Genomic DNA, 20248 nt, shown 5'->3' on the forward strand with positions numbered 1-20248 from the left:
CTTAAAAGATAGCTTAATTTTTCCTTTGAGGTATTTGGCAGAATATTTCTATTTGAGTTTATAAACTGAGTCAGGGGTTGAAAGTGGCATGAGTTCAAATCACACTCCAAAGTCAAATGAGCAATGGTGAGGTCGGATTGACAGGTGCATTTAAGCTCTAGAAATTGGTAATTCCCAGCTTCTGCCCTAAGGCGGTTAATCCTTTTTATTACACGTGGGCATGCATTATAGGTGTTCATCTGTTTTGATGGGGCTTCCCGAATGAGCCAGCCAGAGCTTATAGCCTTGTGCATATATTTGTTCCTCCATTCTCTCCAGAGAAGAGAGTCTGTAAGGCTACTGATCTCAGAAGCAGACAATGGCAGGTCTACCTCGGAGGCGCCTATGCCTTGGGCAGCTTCTTTAGCGGCTTTGTCCGCTTTCTCGTTGCCAGGCACGTTCACGTGTGCTGGACACCAGACCAGGTTAATCTCGCTTCCTTTTTTTATAATTTTATTTGCCAGCTCCTTTATGGCAATGACAAGATCATGTCTTTTTGATCTGTTGTTAGATCTTAATGCTTCAATGGCTGCTTTGGAGTCAGAGAATATAGCTATCTTTTGAGGAGGAGTGTTCTTGAGATTGAGATGAACAAGCGACATGCAGATGGCAAGGAGCTCAGCTGAGAAGATCGAGTTTCTGTTGCACAGTTTAAATTTCCCAGTCATGTCATCGCTGGGGATTGCAAAAGCTGCGCCAGCCGTCTTGTCATCCAACACTGACCCGTCTGTGTAAACATGAACATGGCCTTTGTATACAGTATCAATGTGCTCAAGGGCTTGTATCCTGAGTAATAACTGATCATCCTTTGTAGCTGTGCAATATTCTGTGTCAAAATTCATTTCTTTCATTGTCCATGAGGGATCACGAGATATGGGGTTTTGGGCCACATCATTTGGGTCGACACTGATTTCACTAAAGAGTGAAGCATTGAATTGAGCCAGTGAGGAGAAAGTAGTGCCAAAGTGGGCCTTTTTGTTTTGGACATGATTGTAATGCGGTTGTAGCTCCTCTTTTGTTGAGTTTTGCACTGTGTTGGCTCGAACATTGTAATCTGCGCAGCACTTACGCCGCCACATGTCAAGAGGGAGGAATCCTGCTTGGTGGTATACAATGGCCTGCTTTGAATGCCTTGGGTGTCCGAGGGCAAGCCGAAGGGCACGACATTCCGCTGACTGTAGCTTATCAAGCCATTTTCGAGCCGACGAGAAGTAGGCCTCCTGTCCATATGATAGTCTTGATCTTATAAGAGCTCTGGTGATGTTTGTTAGAATAACTGGGCACTTTGCCCATGGTTGGGCAGCCAGTATTTTAAGAAGGTTGATGGTCTTATTTGCTTTGCTTAGAAGATACTTTAAGTGAGCAGTCCATAGTCCATTTGAGGTGAAAAGTACGCCCAGATATTTCACCTGCTGACTGGGTGAGACAACAGATTTATCTAGTGAGAACTGTATCTTTTCTCGATCTTCCAGTTTTCGGTTTGTAAAGACAACGAATACAGTTTTTTCGGCAGAGAGAGTGAAGCCATTCTCCCGCATATAGTTCGCAATGTTATCTATAGCTGTTTGCCACTCTTTAGAGAATTTGTGTTCTGTTTTATAGGTTTTGTTTTGATACTCTTTGCATAGAGCAATATCATCCGCATAAAGCGTCAGTTCGGCTCCATGTGTTTTAATTGTCGATATGTCATGCAGCATAATGCTAAAAAGCAGTGGTGCTATTACTGAGCCCTGTGGCACTCCCATGTCAACTTTGCGAGTGGATGATTTGGCACCTTTATAATCAGTTTGAAAGGATCTGTTCAGTAGAAAGCTTTTTATGTATTGAAACATATTACCACTGATGCCTAATTGCTTCAATTTGAACAACAATCGTTGGTGCCATACTGTATCGTAGGCTTTTTTGATGTCAAAAAAGACAGCAAAGAGAGACTTCTTGCGTGAGAGAGCTTTCTTAATTTTGGAGGACAGTTTTACAATGTGATCCGAGACACCCCTGCCTCGACGGAAACCGGCTTGGCACAGGGGTATTACCTTTTTTCTTTCCATTTCATCTTCTAGTCTGGATTTTAGTATTCTTTCATAGATTTTGCTCAGATGGGAGGTCAGAGATATAGGGCGCCAGTTGGAATGGTCAGCTCTTGGTTTTCCAGGCTTTAAAATGGGGATCACAACAGCCTCTTTCCAAGCTGTGGAAAATCAGGCCAGACTTCCAGCATGTTGAATAAAAATCCAGTAAAAGATTTAATCCTTGGTTTGGTAAATGTTGTATGACCTGATAGTTTATTGGATCAGAACCACAGGCGGATCGGACTTTTGTCACCGATGCTATAGCCGTTTTCAGTTCTTGAATGGATAAGGGAGCATTTATTTTTAAGGAAGGGTTGAGTTCTGGGTCGTTTAAGTCCTGTTTATCCTCCCACTTCTTACGGAAGAGTTCCTGCTCACATAACAGTTTATCTGTTTGGCTTGCTGCTGCAAAAATATCTGCAAACAGTTCTGCTTTTTCAGGAAGGCTTTCATATTTTTTTCCTTCGTGCATAAGAGGACGTTCAGCCTGCTTGTGTCTGCATTTGAATGTCCTTATTTTGGTCCAAATTTTTCCAGCATCTCTGTAATCGCTCACTTTACTGGACATGTTTTCAAAATATTCTTTTTTTGCTTTGTCTATAATTTTGTCACATTGTTCTTCAGTTGATTTCATATTGTTGTGGTTTTGTGCAGACCTGAAGCGATCATACTTCTCTTTTGCAGTTCTTTTTAACCTGATGGCTGTTCTGCATTCTTCTGTCCACCATGGGCTCTGATCAGTTCTACTGGGTCCGATAAAAGGTTTTGTTTTGGGGATTGACAATTCCATTGCATTCAGCAGGTTTGATCTTAGCTGTTTATATTTGTTGTCGATACTTTCTTGGGACTCTGGATTGCCATCCAAGAGGGTATGTGCATCGGCAGACTTAGTGACAGCGTCCTTGAAAACTGCCCAGTCCGCCTTTTTATAATTGTATTTTAAGGCTTTTGGACCTGGCTCTGTGTGTGGTGATTTCCCAATAATGGATATCATGATTGGTAAGTGGTCGCTTTTTAATTTATCTGACACAACGCACCAGTCCGTTGTTAATCCGAGAGTGAGACTAACCAAGGTTATGTCAATGGCGGAGGGGTGTTGGTTTGAGATATCGGGTATTCTGGTTGCTGATCCGTCATTTAGTAAGTACACATTTGATTGCGTTATATAGGTGGCAAGGCTCTTTCCCACGGCACATGTCTGATCGGGGAAGTTGGCATCCCACAGGGGGTTTCGGCCATTTACATCTCCTCCGATCACCCAGGTGCGTCTTCCGTCGAGCTCTGGGAGCCAGCTGAAAATCGGGCCTTTGGTAATGTTTCTGTTATATATGTTTAATAAGAAGATGGATGGGCCATCATTCAGCAGAAGTTCAACTAGGTTTGAATGTATTTTTGTGTCGGCCGGAACAGGGGTTGGGTGAACATTGTACTTCAGATTGTCTCTGACATAGGTTACTGTGTACTTGATAGTTTGTGCTCCGCTCGTATCATCAACCTGATAATCTGTGACGGGTGGGTAAAAGAAACCAGATATGAAGGGGAGTTTTCCCGCATGACAGAGTGGGGACTGTATCAATAATACATTGAACATGTTGTTTTGGTTAAGATAATTAATAAGGTACGGTAGAGCAGTGTTAAGGGAACGACAGTTCCACTGCAGTATATTTATTCTTGAATCCATTTCAATCACAGAAGACCTAAAGTCTGTTGTGACCGTTTGATCTGCCCCTCAACTCTCTATGTCATTGTGTTGTCAAGGGGTTGAGACTCTGTTATAGATCTGCCTCCCTGAATGCCGAGAAGAGCGCATTGAGTGGTAAGTATCTTATTTAAGGCTGGTGGAGTTGGATTTTCCTTTGGCTTAAATATTTCAGTATATAGCCCTGTCAGAAGTGTCAGAACATTTTCGGGGCTTTCATTCGTTTTTGCTTCAATAAGTGCAGCTAGGATGCCAGTGACGAATTTGAACACCTCACCGCAGTTCTCGGCGCTCATCATCTTCATCTTTGCATAGCTTTCTTTTAAAATATGTTGTCTGAGGCAGTCTTCGGACTGTGGCTTTGGTGTGTTTTGTGTTTCATCTTCCTCAACAATCATCAACTTTGGTTCATCCATGAACAAGTCATCATAATCGTGTGTGGGGGAAGTTTGAGATTCTGCATCAGCAACCTTTTTCTCATTGTTTGTTGTTGGCTGTTTGTTTGTCTTTGTTTTGTCTGCTGCTTTTGTGGGGGCCTTTTTTACATTGTGTGTTGATTTTAGTTTCTGGGCAACAGTAGACTCATTATTAATAGGGTTTATGCCAGTTCTTTGTCCAGGTCTCTGGAGTGCGATATTTTGCTCTGAAATGGGGTTTTCACTGCGAGGGTTGCTTGGTCCGCCTTGATTTCCTGTGCGTATGCGGCTTGTTGTTGGTTCTGGCCAGATAGTGCTATAATCCTGTTTTTCAATCTCAGCCACGAAAGCTGGGGAGGTAGCCAGGTTTCTCTTTGCTTTGCTGGCACCGCGAGGAGCACTTTTCCCCCCTGCCATTTTCAGCACCCAGCACTCATCGACTTCTGAATCAGAGTCATTAGATGTATCTGGGTCTTTCTTTTGTTTTTTCATTATTTCAAACTTTGCTCTTCTTATTGCTTCTGCATATGGGATGTATTTGGCTGCTCGGATTTTGTTTGCTGTTCTTCGGAGCACTAGCTCAGGACAGCCTAAGTAAGCTGCCGAGTGGGGACCGCCACAGTTTAGGCAGTGTTTGTCATTTAAACAGTTGTCAACTGGGTGGTCTTTCTTTTGACCGCATCTTGGGCATTATAATTTGTCTTGTCTGGCTTTACATTGTTTGGAGCCATGTCCCAATCTCTGGCACTTAGTACACCTTCTGACTGGGTCCACATAGGGTTTGACAGCAAAGAAGGTTTTCACTATCTTCACTGTATCTGGTAGCGTTTTCTTTAAAAAAGTGATTTTGACAGCTTGAGTAAGTTCCCCCTTCTGGTTTTTTAACCGCTGAAGAGATTTTACTTTCTCAAGAGATTGTTGAAGTTTATCAAGGTCTTCAGAGAGTGGGATGGGTCTGATGACACCTTCCGTTGTTGCCTCTGGTATAGTGCATCTTATTTGCACTTGAGCGAGACTGGTGAGATTGGAAAGTTTATGTTGTTGTTTTTCATTGCAGCAGGCAATCAAGAATTTGCCCGAGGGTAGAGGTCGTACACCTTCTATCTGACCGACCGCGTCAACCAAAACACGACACTGGAGTGATGGCCCAAGTTTCGAGAACATAGCTGGACCTGTAGCCGCGTTGGTGAGAATGACTGGGTATTGTGCAAAGGTTGGAGGAAGACTTGGTGTCACCTTTTTTGACTTTGTGTGTCTAGGGGGCCCAGTTTTGACTGGTTGTGAGACTTTTGACTGTGGCTGAGGCAGAGCCTGTTCGGCATCACTGTTAGCAATGGGTGCTTTTTTCTTCCGCTGACGGCGGCGTTGAGTTTTAAAAATGTCATCGCCTTCTGTGCTTTGGGACGGTGAAATGTTCCCGTCTTCTGAGGGCACTACTGCGTTGTGGTTATTGACACTGGCGTCAGCGTCAGAGTGGTTGTTTGAGCTCTCTTTTGAGCTCTCTTTTGTCTTTTTTGAACTTGTTGGAGAGAAGCTGTCGGAATCTCTTAACCTTTTTCGGGGTTTGCAACACACTGTGCTGTCCATAGATTCAGCAGGGGTAGAGGTAGCCAGAGGTGGTTTGTCGCTTATGACAAAGGTGGCAGTGGCCATTGTGAGGGCCTTTTGGTGTTCAAATGCAGTGAGGAGTACTCAGAGAGCAGTGTGTTTGTGTGTAGTTGTGAGCGACCTTGGTAGAGGACCCTCTAAAAGCGAAATGACTAAAAAAAAGTGAGCTTTGCTATGAGCAGGCGTCTCGCACTGTTAAAAGAATAAAAGAAGGGATGACAGAAGCGTCCCTTGACAAAGAGTGAGCTGAAGCTCACCCTCTAGTGACTTTCACTTCTCTCCCGAGAATCACGAGGACTCCTGCAGGGCGAGTGGAAAAGCCACCAGACAGACAAAAGCCGCTAGACCACATCACAAACAGAACTCTACAATACACAGGTTTTTGCCCACACACACACACAAACACACACACACACACAGAGAAGCCGTATATGTATAGGTTACAACACGAGTGGTTTTTTATATGGCTTGTATTTCAGTCAAGACCCAGCGGATGAATATCATCGGGAGACACGAGCCTCTGGCGAGTGGCTCTCGATTGATATTCCCGCTGGGTCTTGACTGAAATACAAGCCATATAAAAAACCACGAGTGTTGTAATCTGTATATCCCATTCTACCATCAAACACAAAGTGTAGACTACTAGCGGCACTGTTGCGATCTGTGCAGGGTAAAACTGTTGCCAGCGAGACTTAGCCCTTTTGCAACCTTAAACTAAGTGACCGTCGCTGAAAAAATAAAACGAATGAGTGCATCGATAAGTACGCGGTAACACTACTTTCAGACCATTTAAAAGCTTTAAGTAAAGGTTCATAAGTTGCAAGAAAGTAGTGAAGTCGAATAGAAGTTAATTCTAGCGCACAATTCTTTTGTTTTGCGTTTCAGGTCGGCAGAACGGGCGAAACGGGTTTGGGACCCATTTGGCTTACTCGATTCAGAATCGATTCCACGTTGTTTTTTCTCGAACGTGTGTAATTAGGCTTATTGACAGAGAAGCAAATTTTAGGGAACAAATATGTAGGTTTAGATTTAACCATTTGCTCCCTATTTGAAATGTATCTACGTGATAAACTGTTTTGCGAGTGTGTTTGCATGGATGAACTTAAACTGGTATGGTGTGAGGAAAACGCGACCGACACGTCTGTCACCGCCGATTGATTGCATTTTGAAGGAATATGACTGGATTACGGAAAAATATGTGGACTTACTGCAGAGCCGGGCAAAAGAGTAGACTTGCTCGCAAAACACGTGAAACAGCCGATGTTTGATAGCTGAAGGCGCACACCAAAACACACTACCGACAGATTCTCAAAAGTCGTCTGCTAACGATGCAAGGGGAGGGTACTCGTGTTTTTGTTTTGGTTCGCTAGCATCTGGTTATCTTGTAAGTTGAATGTTCGTTTTTTTCGACCTGCATTGCTTTCATAATGAAAGAAACTTTTGCTTATTGCATCTCATACATCAGATCAGTTCTGAGATTCATTTTTGCGTGCAACTGATATGGTTTTCTGAACCGTGCAATACGATTTTAGAACTTCATACAAATGTGTCACATTGTTCGGCGCGAGGTCAAAGGTCGGTAGGAAAGTAGTCCTTTGCCCAAATCGGAATCTGCACTATCATATATTTTTTGGAGTCCATGATGTATTTATTGAGCTATAAAAATACAACATATATACCCATACTGAAGTAACAGAGACAAAGAAGGGAGGTCATGGGATATATATATGTATATCTATATCTATAAATATATAGAGATAGGTGAGAGTGTATTTTTCGCGTGGCTATAAATTGATTCGACCTTTTCACTTTGACAGTAAGAACAACTTACGGGTGCAAGGGAAGCGTTCTGGACAGCACAGTGACATTCTAAAAATAGTAACTTAGAAACGGGAATATGGATTGAAGCCACACGAAGGAAGGGAGATAAACGCAACACACTGGAGAAGATAAGGAAGAGTTACTTGTAATGGTGAAATGAACACAAAAACCAAAATCGGTTCAGCGCTGCGCGCTGAGAGCACGTGTTGAAATATCTCATCGATGATATTGTGTCTGGGGTGTAGCTGAATACGGTGTCCAAATTTGAAAAAGATCCACCGAGAACTTTGGCGTTGTGATGTGGTGTAGCGGCTTTGGTGTGTCGGTATGGGGGCCCGGGTAGCTGAGGTGGAACCAAAATCGGTTCAGCGCTGCGCGCTGAGAGCACGTGTTGAAAATTCTCATCGACCAGGTTGTGTCCGGGGTCTACCTGAATATGCCCACCAAATTTGAAGCAGATCCATCGAGAACTTTGGCCGTGCATCGCGAACACACACACACACACACACACAGACAGACACAAGTCGTATATATATATATAGATATATATATATTTAACTTTTCTTTAAAAGTACAAGCGATCGAGTGCACATTTTGGCATTTTTTGCAGCGCTCTCATTATAACATTCTATTTTGTTGCTTCAACAACCAAGAGCAGCTGCTGATACCTCAAATTTATTTTTCTTACTCTTCACTGACAGTTGCATGGGAATCAAAGAAGGATTCTCGTCTATGCAGAGGGCCTACCGCAGAAATGTGGTTTTCTCTTTTGCATGGAAGTTTGAGAGTTCTTCTCTGTTTTATGCCAAGAGACTGCCTGATGAGAGCTTCTCAGCTCGAAACCGGTAGCAGTCTTGGCTAAATAAAAACGGACCTTTTCAGGTTCAGCACTCTATGAGAATGCCCTTAAATGCACTTACGGGGAATTCCCAATCCATTGAGGTTGTGGAACTCTCCTCGGGTTATTCTTGTTCAGTGTTGCAATCGGCTCCAAAAGGGTTTGATTCTCCGGTAGGCTAATTCTTACCCCCACCCCCCACCTCTTCCATTACCTCTAGTGTGCTCCCTGCTTTCAAAATTCCACTAGTTGGAATGTAGGCGGTGGAGACACACACAGAGTAAAGGATGATCTCCCTTGCTCATGTATAATTTCTATGCATTCTCGCTCTTGACGTCATTCTATATTTAACTTTTCTTTAAAAGTACAAGCGATCGAGTGCACATTTTGGCATTTTTTGCAGCGCTCTCATTATAACTTTCTATATATATAAAAATTAACAAGACAAAGTAACAATTTAAATCAACAATATCAGCGTGATTTATTCTAAAGAATGACACTTCAAATGCTGTCAGATAATACTCTCTTCATCTAAAAATACCGAAAAGCGAGTTTTGTCGGTGGGTGCTTCACGGAACAGCAAGGCACCGCCCATCCTCTGAGTGTGCAATGCGGACCCGCTCACTTGAAATCTTAAATTATCTAAGTTCGGAAAAATCAAGTGAAATTGCGTCACTCGCTTTACGTCAAATGTATCTATACGTCATTTTCCATCCGTCTGGAGTCGGTTCTAAATCTGTCGCTCTCTGTTCAACAAGATAAAGTGAAGCAACCGAAACGCATGGTTTATCTTGTGAGATTGTTGTGTGTCAAACGCATTTGACTTGTGAATTTTCATCACGTCAGGTGTGTTACCCTGATTGGCTGTCCCAGGTCACGAGAATTCTTTGACTGACAGGCATAATCAGGTAGGAGCGCTTAAGTTCCCATTGCGGCTGTTCCGTCTAATTCGCGGGATCGCTTGGAAATTTCTTTTGGTCGATTTAAACGATAATAAAACTGTAATTTCTAATATGCTGATTGTTAGCAAATGATAACAGACATGTCTCACAAACGATATCAGCATTCTCCTAAAAGGCTCATGCTTGATATCTTTTTTTCTCGACATGTCTGTTATCATTTGCTAACAGTCAGCATATTAGAAATAACTCATACTAGAAGTACTCTACTATCATTACTATCAGTCGACACGGGGTGATACATATTCCCTTTGACCTTTCCTTGGGGATATCCCGTACTAAAAATAGAATACAAAATTGTTGGAAAGCTGTTCAAGGGCACTCACGCACCATATTCGATTTTCAATACACGACTCAAAACCTTTGGTATAAATCAACAAGTCGCGTTAGGCGAAATTACTACATTTAGTCAAACTGTCGAACTCACCGAATGAAACTGAACGCACTGCATTTTTTCACCAAGACCGTATAGCATCGTCAGTCCCCGGCTCGAGAAAAAGGCAGTGAAACTGACAAACACGTACAGCGCGGTACTGGTTTGCGGTGAGCAGGATAACACGCTTTTCTGTATCTCTATTCTTGTTAACTACCTCACCTTGTTTTTAATCCAAACATTACATATCTATATGTTTTTTGGAATCAGGAACCGACAAGGAATAAGATGAAATTGTTTCTAAATCGAGAGTCTCAGTCTGCATGAAGTTGAATCTTGAATCAAATCCCTCGCCGACCGTGGGGATCGCACCTATGCCGATAGCAACAACTGGTTTCTATGCCAGTGTCGCTACTGATCTTCCCGCCCTAGTCTGGCCAGGTTTTTACATGGGATGACGTCATCCCTCCACTTGGTCACATACCCAAAAACGAACAACCTCGTTGATGTCTGTGCACTGTGAGATTTGCTCTGGTTTTTGTTGCTTTTTGGCTCACGTAAGTGTAGCCTATGCGATGATAAACTTTGTCTGTCTGTGCGTGCGTGCGTGCGTGCGTGCGTGCGTGTGTGTGTGATAGAAACTTTAACATTTCCGAGTCTATGGATAAAGCTCGCATAAGAAGATTACGTCTCGGTCAAAAGTGTTTGACGTGTGTGATAGAAACTATTTGAAGACGTCACATTATGACGTAAGAGGGTTAGACGTCACGCAAAGGAATTACTGAAAATCTCGGTCATTGTTATTGTGAGCGGGCCGAGACTAATTGGCAGATCCAGGGTCTCGCTTTCTTGCACAGTTTCACCTATGCTTACTGTGTGTGTGTGTGTGTGTGTGTGTGTGTGTGTGTGTGTGTGTGTGTGTGTGTGTGTGTGTGTGTGTATCTGTGACGGAGTGATTGAGTTTGTGTTACTGTTTGTCGATTTCTTACGTGAGCCTTGAAGGCTTCGCCTCTTGTTAATATATGAATATCGCAAAAGCCACCTGATGTGGGCATGTGACTTAAGGGGAGGGGGAGCGAGGGTATGAGCGGGGGAGGGGGGAGCGGGGGAGGGGGCGGGGGGGGGGGCGGGGGGAAGAATTGGGGGGGGGGGGGGAGGGGGGATGGTTTTACCTCGTCTTACTACGTGACCAGATCTGAGTTAGTGAGGGAACTGTGCTTGTAAGCGAGCAGCTTAACCTTCAACAATTGAGCATACGTAGGCCAACAGCATTCATTCATTTCTGAGCTCACTCACCCATTCCTGTGATAATCATGCACTTCACAGGTCAATGTAACCTTCACGACCGGGACGCACCTGGAAAGCGGCACCTCCTTCTCCTTCGTACGCCTAGAAGCCAACCAGCAAAAGTACATCAAACATAGCCATCACATTGCCTTTACCGCCTGGACGGACAGTATTGGCAGACAGTCCAGGTATGAAAGGCTCAGCTTCAACAGAGCAAAGGCCACCGACTACGGTTCTCTCTACAACTCTGCAGGGCGTACATGGACCATCCCCACGACTGGTAACTACATCGTGTCTATGCGAGGAGACCCTGATGGCAACACCCTGAAGGTGAAAGCTGAAAGATTAGTTTTGTTCCAAATACCGTTGTCCCGACTACGAGCAACTGTGTGTGTGTGTGTGTGTGTGTGTGTGTGTGTGTGTGTGTGTGTGTGTGTGTGTGTGCGTGTGTGCTCTAGCTCGTGTGTACTTTGTGCGTGTCATTTATAATAATAATAATAATAATAAATGGCATTTATAAAGCGCCTTATCAGAAGTTCAAATCGCGTGAACACAATACATGTATACACAATTTGATTGTGATTAACACTCGGTTTGATGTGTGTGTGTGTGTGTGTGTGTGTGTGTGTGTGTGTGTGTGTGTGTGTGTGTGTGTGTGTGTGTGTCATTTGATTGTTTATATCTTGTCCATGGTGCATGCAGCAGTGCAACAGCACTTTTAATGTATGCTTGTATATTTGCTTATTGCATTGATGTCTATTTTCCCATATTTTGATGCGACATTTACTGCACGGTGTGCTGATTTGTATATATATCTCCCCTTCCGCACCCAGCCACTGTAAAGCGCTTTGAGTTGTGGAGAAGTGCTATAAACATTTTTTATTGTCATTATTTAAGTTATTGAGACATCACATTTCTATTTCCTGTTATCTTTCATTCTGAGCACATTTTTAGGGAAAACATATAACATATCTAGGCTTATATAATTTTTTAATTCAGGAGAAGATGAGAAATACCATGCAATCATTTTTAAACCTTATTCTGAAAAATCGATTTTACTTTAATGAGCAAACTAATTAACTAGTTTTAAGCTTTCAAGCTGAAATGCAATCCCATAGTCCGGACTTCGTCGAAGATTGCTTTTCCAGACGTTCAATCAATTTGGTTGAAAAAATGGGGGTGTGACAGTGCCTCCTCAACTTTCACAAAAAGCCTGATATGTGCGAGTGAGTGTGTGGGAGAGAGAGGCAATTTGTCTTTCGCGGGGTGTATGCAGTGCCTTGGCATTGCACTTCTACTTAATCTTTCTTTCTTTCTTTCTTTCTTTGGTGTTTAACGTCGTTTTCATTATTATTGTTATGAAGGTAATGTTCTACAAGAACGACAACAAGTACCTGTTCGCCTGGTTCAACGAACACGGCACCAAGAGCGGCCAGGCCGGGGTCTTCCAGTTCACCAAGGGCGACACGCTGTGGATGACCAATGAGTACGGGAGGTACGTGGGCAAGGAGACCTTCATGTCCATCGCTCTGCTGTGGGTAGTGTCCGAGTGAGAGCCACGCCGCGTTGTATCAGGTGCGCTTGTCAGCATCATTAATCATCATTGTCGTCGTCGTCAGTATCATCGTGTTCCTCTTCCTCCTCTTCCTCCTCGTCATAATCGTGTTTGACTATCTTGTTTTTTTATCAATAATCATCATCTTATCATCATTAATCATGATCGTCGTCAGTATCATTGTGTTCCTCTTCCTCCTCATCCTCGTCATACTCGTTTTTACATTTAGTCAAGTTTTGACTAAATTTTTTAACATAGAGAGGGAATCGAGACGAGGGTCGTGGTGTATGTGTGTGTGTGTGTGTGTGTGTCTGTCTGTCTGTCTGTCTGTCTGTGCGTGTGTGTGTGTAGAGCGATTCAGACCAAACTACTGAACCGATCTTTATGAAATTTGGCATGAGAGTTCCTCGGAATGATATCCCCGGATGTTTTTTTCTTTTTTTCGATAAATACCTTTGATGACGTTATATCCGGCTTTTTGTAAAAGTTGAGGCGGCGCTGTCACACCCTCATTTGTCAATCAAATTGATTGAAATTTTGGCCAAGCAATCTTCGACAAAGGCCGCACTTCGGTATTGCATTTCAGCTTGGTGGCTTAAAAATTAATTGATGACTTTGGTCATTAAAAATCTGAAAATTGTAAAAAAAATATTTTTTTTACAAAAAGATTCAAATTTACGTTCATCTTATTCTTCATCATTTTCTGATTCCAAAAACATATAAATATGTTATATTTGGATTAAAAACAAGCTCTGAAAATTAAAAATATAAAAATTAGGATCAGAATTAATTTTTTGAAATCAATTCAAAAACACTTTCATCTTATTCCTTGTTGGTTCCTGATTCCAAAAACATATAGATATGATATGTTTGGATTAAAAACACGCTCAGAAAGTTAAAACGAAGAGAGGCACAGAAAAGCGTGCTATCCTTCTCAGCGCAACTACTACCCCGCTCTTCTTGTTAATTTCACTGCCTTTGCCACGAGCGGTGGACTGACGATGCTACGAGTATACGGTCTTGCTGAAAAATTGCAGTGCGTTCAGTTTCATTCTGTGAGTTCGACAGCTTGACTAAATGTTGTATTTTCGCCTTACGCGACTTGTTGTCTATCTTGTCATCATCATTAATCATCATCGTCGTCAGTATCATTGTGTTCCTCTTCCTCCTCATCCTTGTCATAATCGTTTTTGACTATCTTTCCGTGTGTTTGCTTATTTGGGTTAATGTTTTTGATAATTATAATGAGTGCATTTACCACAGTTATGACAAGAACGGCTTGAAAAAAATCCGTCAGTAGCCAACTATTCCATAGGATTATTTCTCTAAGTTCAGATATGTTGCTGTTTTCCAGTGTACCGCCTTTTATGATGTTAACCAAGATACGTGTCATACTTTCTCTTTCAGGCAGTACCACCTACGTTGATGGATCATTCTAACAGACATGAAGTTCGCTGAGGGTAGTATTACATCTGTTTTAGCATTTGAAGATAGAAATAAAAAATGTCTTCATGCAATGCACCAGTGTTGGGTATTCTGTGACTGCAAATTGTCCGTGATATGTGTGTGTGTGTGTGTGTGTGTGTGTTTGTGTGTGTGTGTGTGTGTGTGTATGTGTGTCTGTTTGGGTGTGTGTGTGTGTGTGTGTGGGTGTGTTTAGTGTGTGTGTGTGTGTGTGTGTGTGTGTGTGTGGTGCGACATGAATGCTCTCAGTAATTGGTTTCATTCTGTGATTAAATGTCCAAAATTCATTGTAAATAAATTAAAGAATATTCCACATAAATTGTCTGCTCAATCTAAGTTTTCTCTAAGTTGCTCATCCTTTGAGCGGAATAGCTTGCGAGTCGGGCTGAGCTTGTTTGTCGAACCGGAACGCATTCACTACACCAGTCACAGGGTCAAGAGGGTGTGGTGCTAATTTCGGTAAAGTGATGCTGAGAATTTTCTCACGGAATTGGATAGTCTTTGACCAGCGCACTTGTACCGATAGCTGGCCTGCTGTTCCGACAAGGAAGTTCCCACGGCACAGTTGTTTGTTTTTGTCGTATTGTTTGTCGTGCAGCACATTTGCCTTTCTGAGCAGTCCAAAGAACAGGAGTAGACAAGCTGCCCAGAATATGCAGTCTGTTCTGCAGGTCAAATTCAGCTTGCGTTTGATTTCAAGCAGTATATCTGGGGTGATTGGCGTTTTTCTATTGACACTTAAGCCTTTGCATCTGTCAATGCCTTTCAGAGTGCTTCTCACAACCCACGAATCTTTGTATGGATGTTCCAGCCCACTCTCAAGATGTAGCAAGCGAACAATGTTGATATATTGTCTAACTGAAGTAGGCTTAAGAGTTCTAGCAAGATAGGTAGCGAACAATGCGACAGTATTTTCACACACAGGTACCGGCATGATACCCATTTTTTCACAGAAAGCCAGATATGAACGTAAATGAGTAGCATATGTCTTTTGTGTGCTGGTGGCAAATGTTTGACCTCTAAAAGCTGCCTGCTCGGCCTCAAGTTCTTTCCGGAAAATGTTAGCAGCACCTGGAACCCAGAAAATGCAAGGCCCTTTTTGACATGTGTTGATTTAACAACATTGACACACTGGGAGCTCGAACATGAGACCAATAAGACAACAACAGCATTAACAATTCTAACTTTCCATTCTCATGCAATCTTGAGACAGTATCAGCCATCTTGTTAAGGTCCCCTGCAATTGAAACAGCAACAACATGACAGTTATTCTTTACACAAGTCCAAAACATTCTACGAAGCAGGTTATTGATGTAAGCATTCTTTGTGTAGCCTTTGTTAACAATGCCTTTCGTAGCTGTGCTGTCTGTGTGAACAGTTACTGTACTTCCACGAAATGTGTGTGCCCACACTTCCACAGCCTGCACAACTGCTATCACTTCTTTGTAATTAATATGCAGTCCCACTGCGGCTGGGACATCACACTGAAACACTGTATAATGCCAATCACCACCACAAAAAGCTCCTGCACTGACATTGCACGCATCAACCCACACATGGACGGTGGGCATATCAGTATAATACACAGTGCCATTAAAGACACGCAAAAACGTGAGCCACCACGCCACGTCTTTGTGGAACTCTGCCGAGAGCCGCGCCTTGTGTTTTCCTTGCCGTAAGGGAAGCATCACATCCAGAATACGGCGCAAAAAGAACTTTCCTCCTCTGACCGCTTTGGCTGCGTAGTTAAGGCTGCCTGCAAGCTGCTGCAACTGCTTCAACGTTGCCCGTTTTCGCGCAGAAAACTGCTGCAACTGGTCTTCAAGCTTGACCAGTTTATCCTGTCCGAGGGACAGGGTGCATTCTTGGGTGTCGATCTCTAGCCCCAAGAAGGTAATCCGTTGTGTAGGCCCCACCACTTTATCATAGCTTATAAAGAACCCCAGCTGGAGTACTAAACGAATTAGCTCATACAGAGCTGCATTGCATTCTTCGAATGACTGACCTACCACTAAAAAGTCATCAATGTATGCTACTACCTGTTTAAAACCACGTTTGGACATGGAACGACGGATGGCTTGCGAAATACGATGAAAAATGGCAGGTCCCTGTCTCGCCCCGAAGGGAAGTCGGGTATCGAACAAATAAGTTGGACGGTCATGCCCCTTGAACTGCCATTTTAGGCCAGTGTTTGAGTATTCCGAAGGATGTATGGCCACAGATTTGTAAGCTGACAACGGGTCTAGTTTCGCGCAATACATTCCTGGTTTTGCTAAACGACAGGCATCGTCTAACGTTTGAAATCTAACCCTATCAGCTGTGGCATAATCATTCATAGCAACCCCCTGTGGACGACTACCGTCATGGATAAGCCGAACTTTTCCATTTGTTTTTGGAATAGCGCCTATTGCACTGATTACGGTTGGTTTTTCGCTTGCAACGAAATAGTGCCCTCTTTCTATCTGGTCCACGAGGTCAGTTTCTACTAAGTCACTATGCTCTAAAGCCGAGCGATGATTTCTTTGTTCTGCATCAATAGGTTTGCTATCAGGATCAGAAAGTTTAAACCCATGTTTTATTCCATCTAATATGGATTCTTTATCCCAGTCATGTTTTAACTCAGATTCCCACTGTCCAGGTTTGCTACTGATAGAATTCACCTGCCCTAGAAATGTACCAGCGAAGGGGTCTTTTGATTCAGATAGTTGGATGGGGCCTACCTGTGTGGTCTGCCTGTCCTATTGTTGTTTGGGCGCTGCTGGAGCCTGAGTTCCTTGCGATGGTGGGGCGGACCCCCCCTGGTGATGGTCCTTGCTGGGGTGATTCTGTCCGCAGGAAGCGCAGGAGTGCTAAAATTTGCACCGGCTACCAAACGTACAGTAACCTCTGTTCCACTGCAAGCAGATCTCCTTTCCCGACGCCGCAACGGGTCGACGCTTTGTTGTAGCGTTGCCCTGGCGCTGTTGCTGCGTCCCGTGCGTTGCCTTCTCACGAAGTGATACCATAGACAGGTGAGGTGTGTCCGAACCCCATCTGAAGCCGGATGCTGCCTGTAGAGCTCGGTATTCCTGATCGTACAGAAGAACAGACGGCCAGGAATAGCGACAGGCCAGTTCGCCCACCTTCACGGTGTAGGCAATGTAGTCCAGGGTATCCTGCTGCTGTAGGTCCCCACGCTGGAGAAGCTCTGCCATAATGCGTCCATTGGCTGCCATCCACATGGCTGGACTAACGCTGTCCAGCCTTGGCATTTGTGATGGCAGCTTCAGGGACAATCCACCCCCAAGCTGGATTTCGGACTCCAACTCCGATCCCGCGCACGACACGTAGTCCGTAGTTTTTAGAACAGAGCCTGTCTCACCTTTCGTCAGGACGTATATCGCCGGGTCGGTGAAGGTGGTGTCCCTCCTTGTCTGGCCAGACCCGTTGTTTAGTATGTCGTCCAGCAACAGTTGTCTGCTGGTGTCAGGCCTGGCCAGCGGTCCGTTTGCTCTGTCCCCGCGCAGGGAACTCACAGCCGCTGTGAGGAGAAGACGGTCCCCTTTCTTCAGCTTTAGTTCTTTTATGTCCTCTTCATAAAGAAGCACAAGCGCCCTTTTTGACTGCAGATTTTCCGTCTGCAGCACATTTAAAACTTCCTCAGAAAGTTCGCCCTCCTCCGCCCATTCACTAAACGAAAACGCCATAATGTTTCACTTTGCTGGGTCCTGCTGCGCGCTTGCTGTTAGGAGACCGACTGCCCATACGGTTCCTTCCAACATATATCTCTGCCTCTCACCCTCCACTACAACCCCCCCCCCCCCCCCCCCCGCCCCCACCCTTTTATTCGTTGCTCATTCTCCTATTACCTCAACACCGCCCTCACCCCTTCCCCTCCCATCCCCATGTGCTAGACCACCCACCACTCTGACCACACACCGACATCTGTTATCTCTCACAATTAACTTTCTCACGGTGGCACCACAGCTACGCCCCCCCCCCCTCCCAACCCCTCACCCCCCCCCCCCCTTCCTGCACACAGCAACATACACTCTTAGTTTAAATTAACTTTCTTCTAGAAACTACACATTGATTCTATGAATTAAAATGTCAGTATGCTATATCGGTGTCTTATGTCATAAGTGTTTCGTTTGTTTGTATGTCAGCAGTTTGTAAGATGGTGATATTCTCCCATTTTTCAACAGAAGATAAAGGGTTAATATAAAATGAGACTTAAATGCGTGTGTGTGTGGGTGCGTGTGTTTGTGTGTGTGTTGTGTGTGTGTGTGTGCGTGTGTGCTGTGTGTGTGTGTGTTTGCCACGGCGTGTGTGTGTGTGTATGTGTGTGTGTGTGCGTGTGCGTGCGTGCTTGCGTGCGCGCGCGTGTGTGTGTCTTATGTGTGTGTGTGTGTGTGTGTGTGTGTGTGTGTGTGTGTGTTTGCTTGGATACGCTTTGCAACGTCCTTACCAGATTGAGAGGTCATGAACTGATGACCCATCACACACACACACACACACACACACACACCACACACACACACACACACACACGTACACACACACACACAAGAGTCTTATCGTATCTGAAACGCAACCTTAGTAACCCAGTTTCGTTGAGTAAGGTACGACGCATTTTTTTTCTCCCTCGTACTCAATCTTTCTTAGACACTCGGCCGACGGGCGCAGTGGCGTGGTGGTAAGACGTCGGCCTCCTAATCGGGAGGTCGGAGTTCGAATCCCGGTCGCTGCCGCCTGGTGGGTTAAGAGTGGAGATTTTTCCGATCTCCCAGGTCAACTTATGTGCAGACCTGCTAGTGACTTAACCCCCTTCGTGTGTACACGCAAGCACAAGACCAAGTGCGCACGGAAAAGATCCTGTAATCCATGTCAGAGTTCGGTGGGTTGTAGAAACACGAAAATACCCAGCATGCTTCCTCCGAAAGCGGCGTATGGCTGCCTAAATGGCGGGGTAAAAACGGTCATACACGTAAAATTCCACTCGTGCAAAAACACGAGTGTACGTGGGAGTTTCAGCCCACGAACGCAGAAGAAGAAGAAGAAGACACTCGGCTTTTTATATTTACACTCCAAGCGACATGGCGACCACCTTTCTACTGCTAGCTGTGACTGTATTGGTAAGTAAGATAAAATAAAAATTGAACACGTATACACAGAGATGTAAATGTATGCTGCATGTACTCTTTTATAATGCAGTCACCGAGACTTTGTCGTTTCTCCAATCTAATTCCTACCATCCTGTTTCAAGAAAAGATCATAGAGGAAGAACATTTTCGACGATTACAATGCATCACGCCCATCGAGGCACGAGAGAAACTTGCTACTTGAACAGATGTCCAAGATTAAAACAAAAAGGAAAAAGAATTTGTACGTGTGTTGACTCACCTAAACACAAGTGGGTCATGCTACTCAAGGCCAAATAAAACAAGAAATTCCTTCGAGGTAGGAAAAACACCCCCGTTGGTCAAAGGGAAATAACCATTCTCACTGCACCCATTCTCACTGCCACCAACTGAGAAGGTTATTTTCCTTTGACCATGAATATGTTTCTCTATAAGTCCTTGTAGAATCTTAATCCACCAATAACTCCCTAACCGTGTGTTTGACTGGTCCCAATTTTTGTAAGGACCGTCTCAGGAATGTATAGAACCTGTTCACCAAGTTTGGTGACGATCGGTCCGTTCATTCTTGAGATCTATATGCGAACACAAACACACAAACAAACAAACACATCGACCGAAACCTATACACACCCCTATACCGGGGGTGTAAATATGTTGGTTTAGGGTAACGTGACCACACAAAAATAGGGTCGGTAAGGTCGGCTTTTTTTTTCTTTTTTTTTCTTCATTTTTTTCGATTCTAACGGAGGTTACTTGCCTTAGTCTCGGTATGGTTCGCAAAATGTGCCAACAGTTTTAGAAATGAAAAAAAAAGTGTTAGGGTCGGAGGGTAAAAATAGGCTCGGTCGGGTTACCCTAAACCAAAATAAATTTGTATTTGGCCTCACACAGATATCCAGAATAAAACAAGAATGATACAGCCTTTATGGATCATGTCTGTATGCGTCTTTGACTCATCTAAATACAAGAGGATTATGCTAATTGCAAAGCTATTCAGAAT

At 43.9% G+C, this 20248-nt stretch overlaps 2 protein-coding genes across 2 annotated transcripts in view; both read left to right on the top strand.

The window, feature by feature from the left end:
• LOC138976537 (uncharacterized) overlaps positions 1-14181 on the top strand; it is a 42821-nt gene extending 28640 nt beyond the window's left edge. Inside the window, exons 3-5 of the mRNA XM_070349396.1 lie at positions 11149-11439; positions 12474-12684; positions 14072-14181. Coding sequence (XP_070205497.1) covers positions 11149-11439; positions 12474-12662 — 480 coding nt within the window. The 3' untranslated portion in view covers positions 12663-12684; positions 14072-14181. The remainder of the gene's footprint in view (positions 1-11148; positions 11440-12473; positions 12685-14071) is intronic.
• A 4523-nt stretch (positions 14182-18704) lies between these two features.
• The window catches only part of LOC138977480 (uncharacterized), a 5033-nt gene continuing 3489 nt past the window's right edge, over positions 18705-20248 (top strand). The window contains exons 1-2 of the mRNA XM_070350339.1: positions 18705-18770; positions 19168-19242. Coding sequence (XP_070206440.1) covers positions 19204-19242 — 39 coding nt within the window. The 5' untranslated portion in view covers positions 18705-18770; positions 19168-19203. The remainder of the gene's footprint in view (positions 18771-19167; positions 19243-20248) is intronic.

The sequence above is a fragment of the Littorina saxatilis genome, linkage group LG9 (assembly GCF_037325665.1).
Source record: "Littorina saxatilis isolate snail1 linkage group LG9, US_GU_Lsax_2.0, whole genome shotgun sequence".
NCBI classification, from domain to species: Eukaryota; Metazoa; Mollusca; class Gastropoda; order Littorinimorpha; family Littorinidae; genus Littorina; species Littorina saxatilis.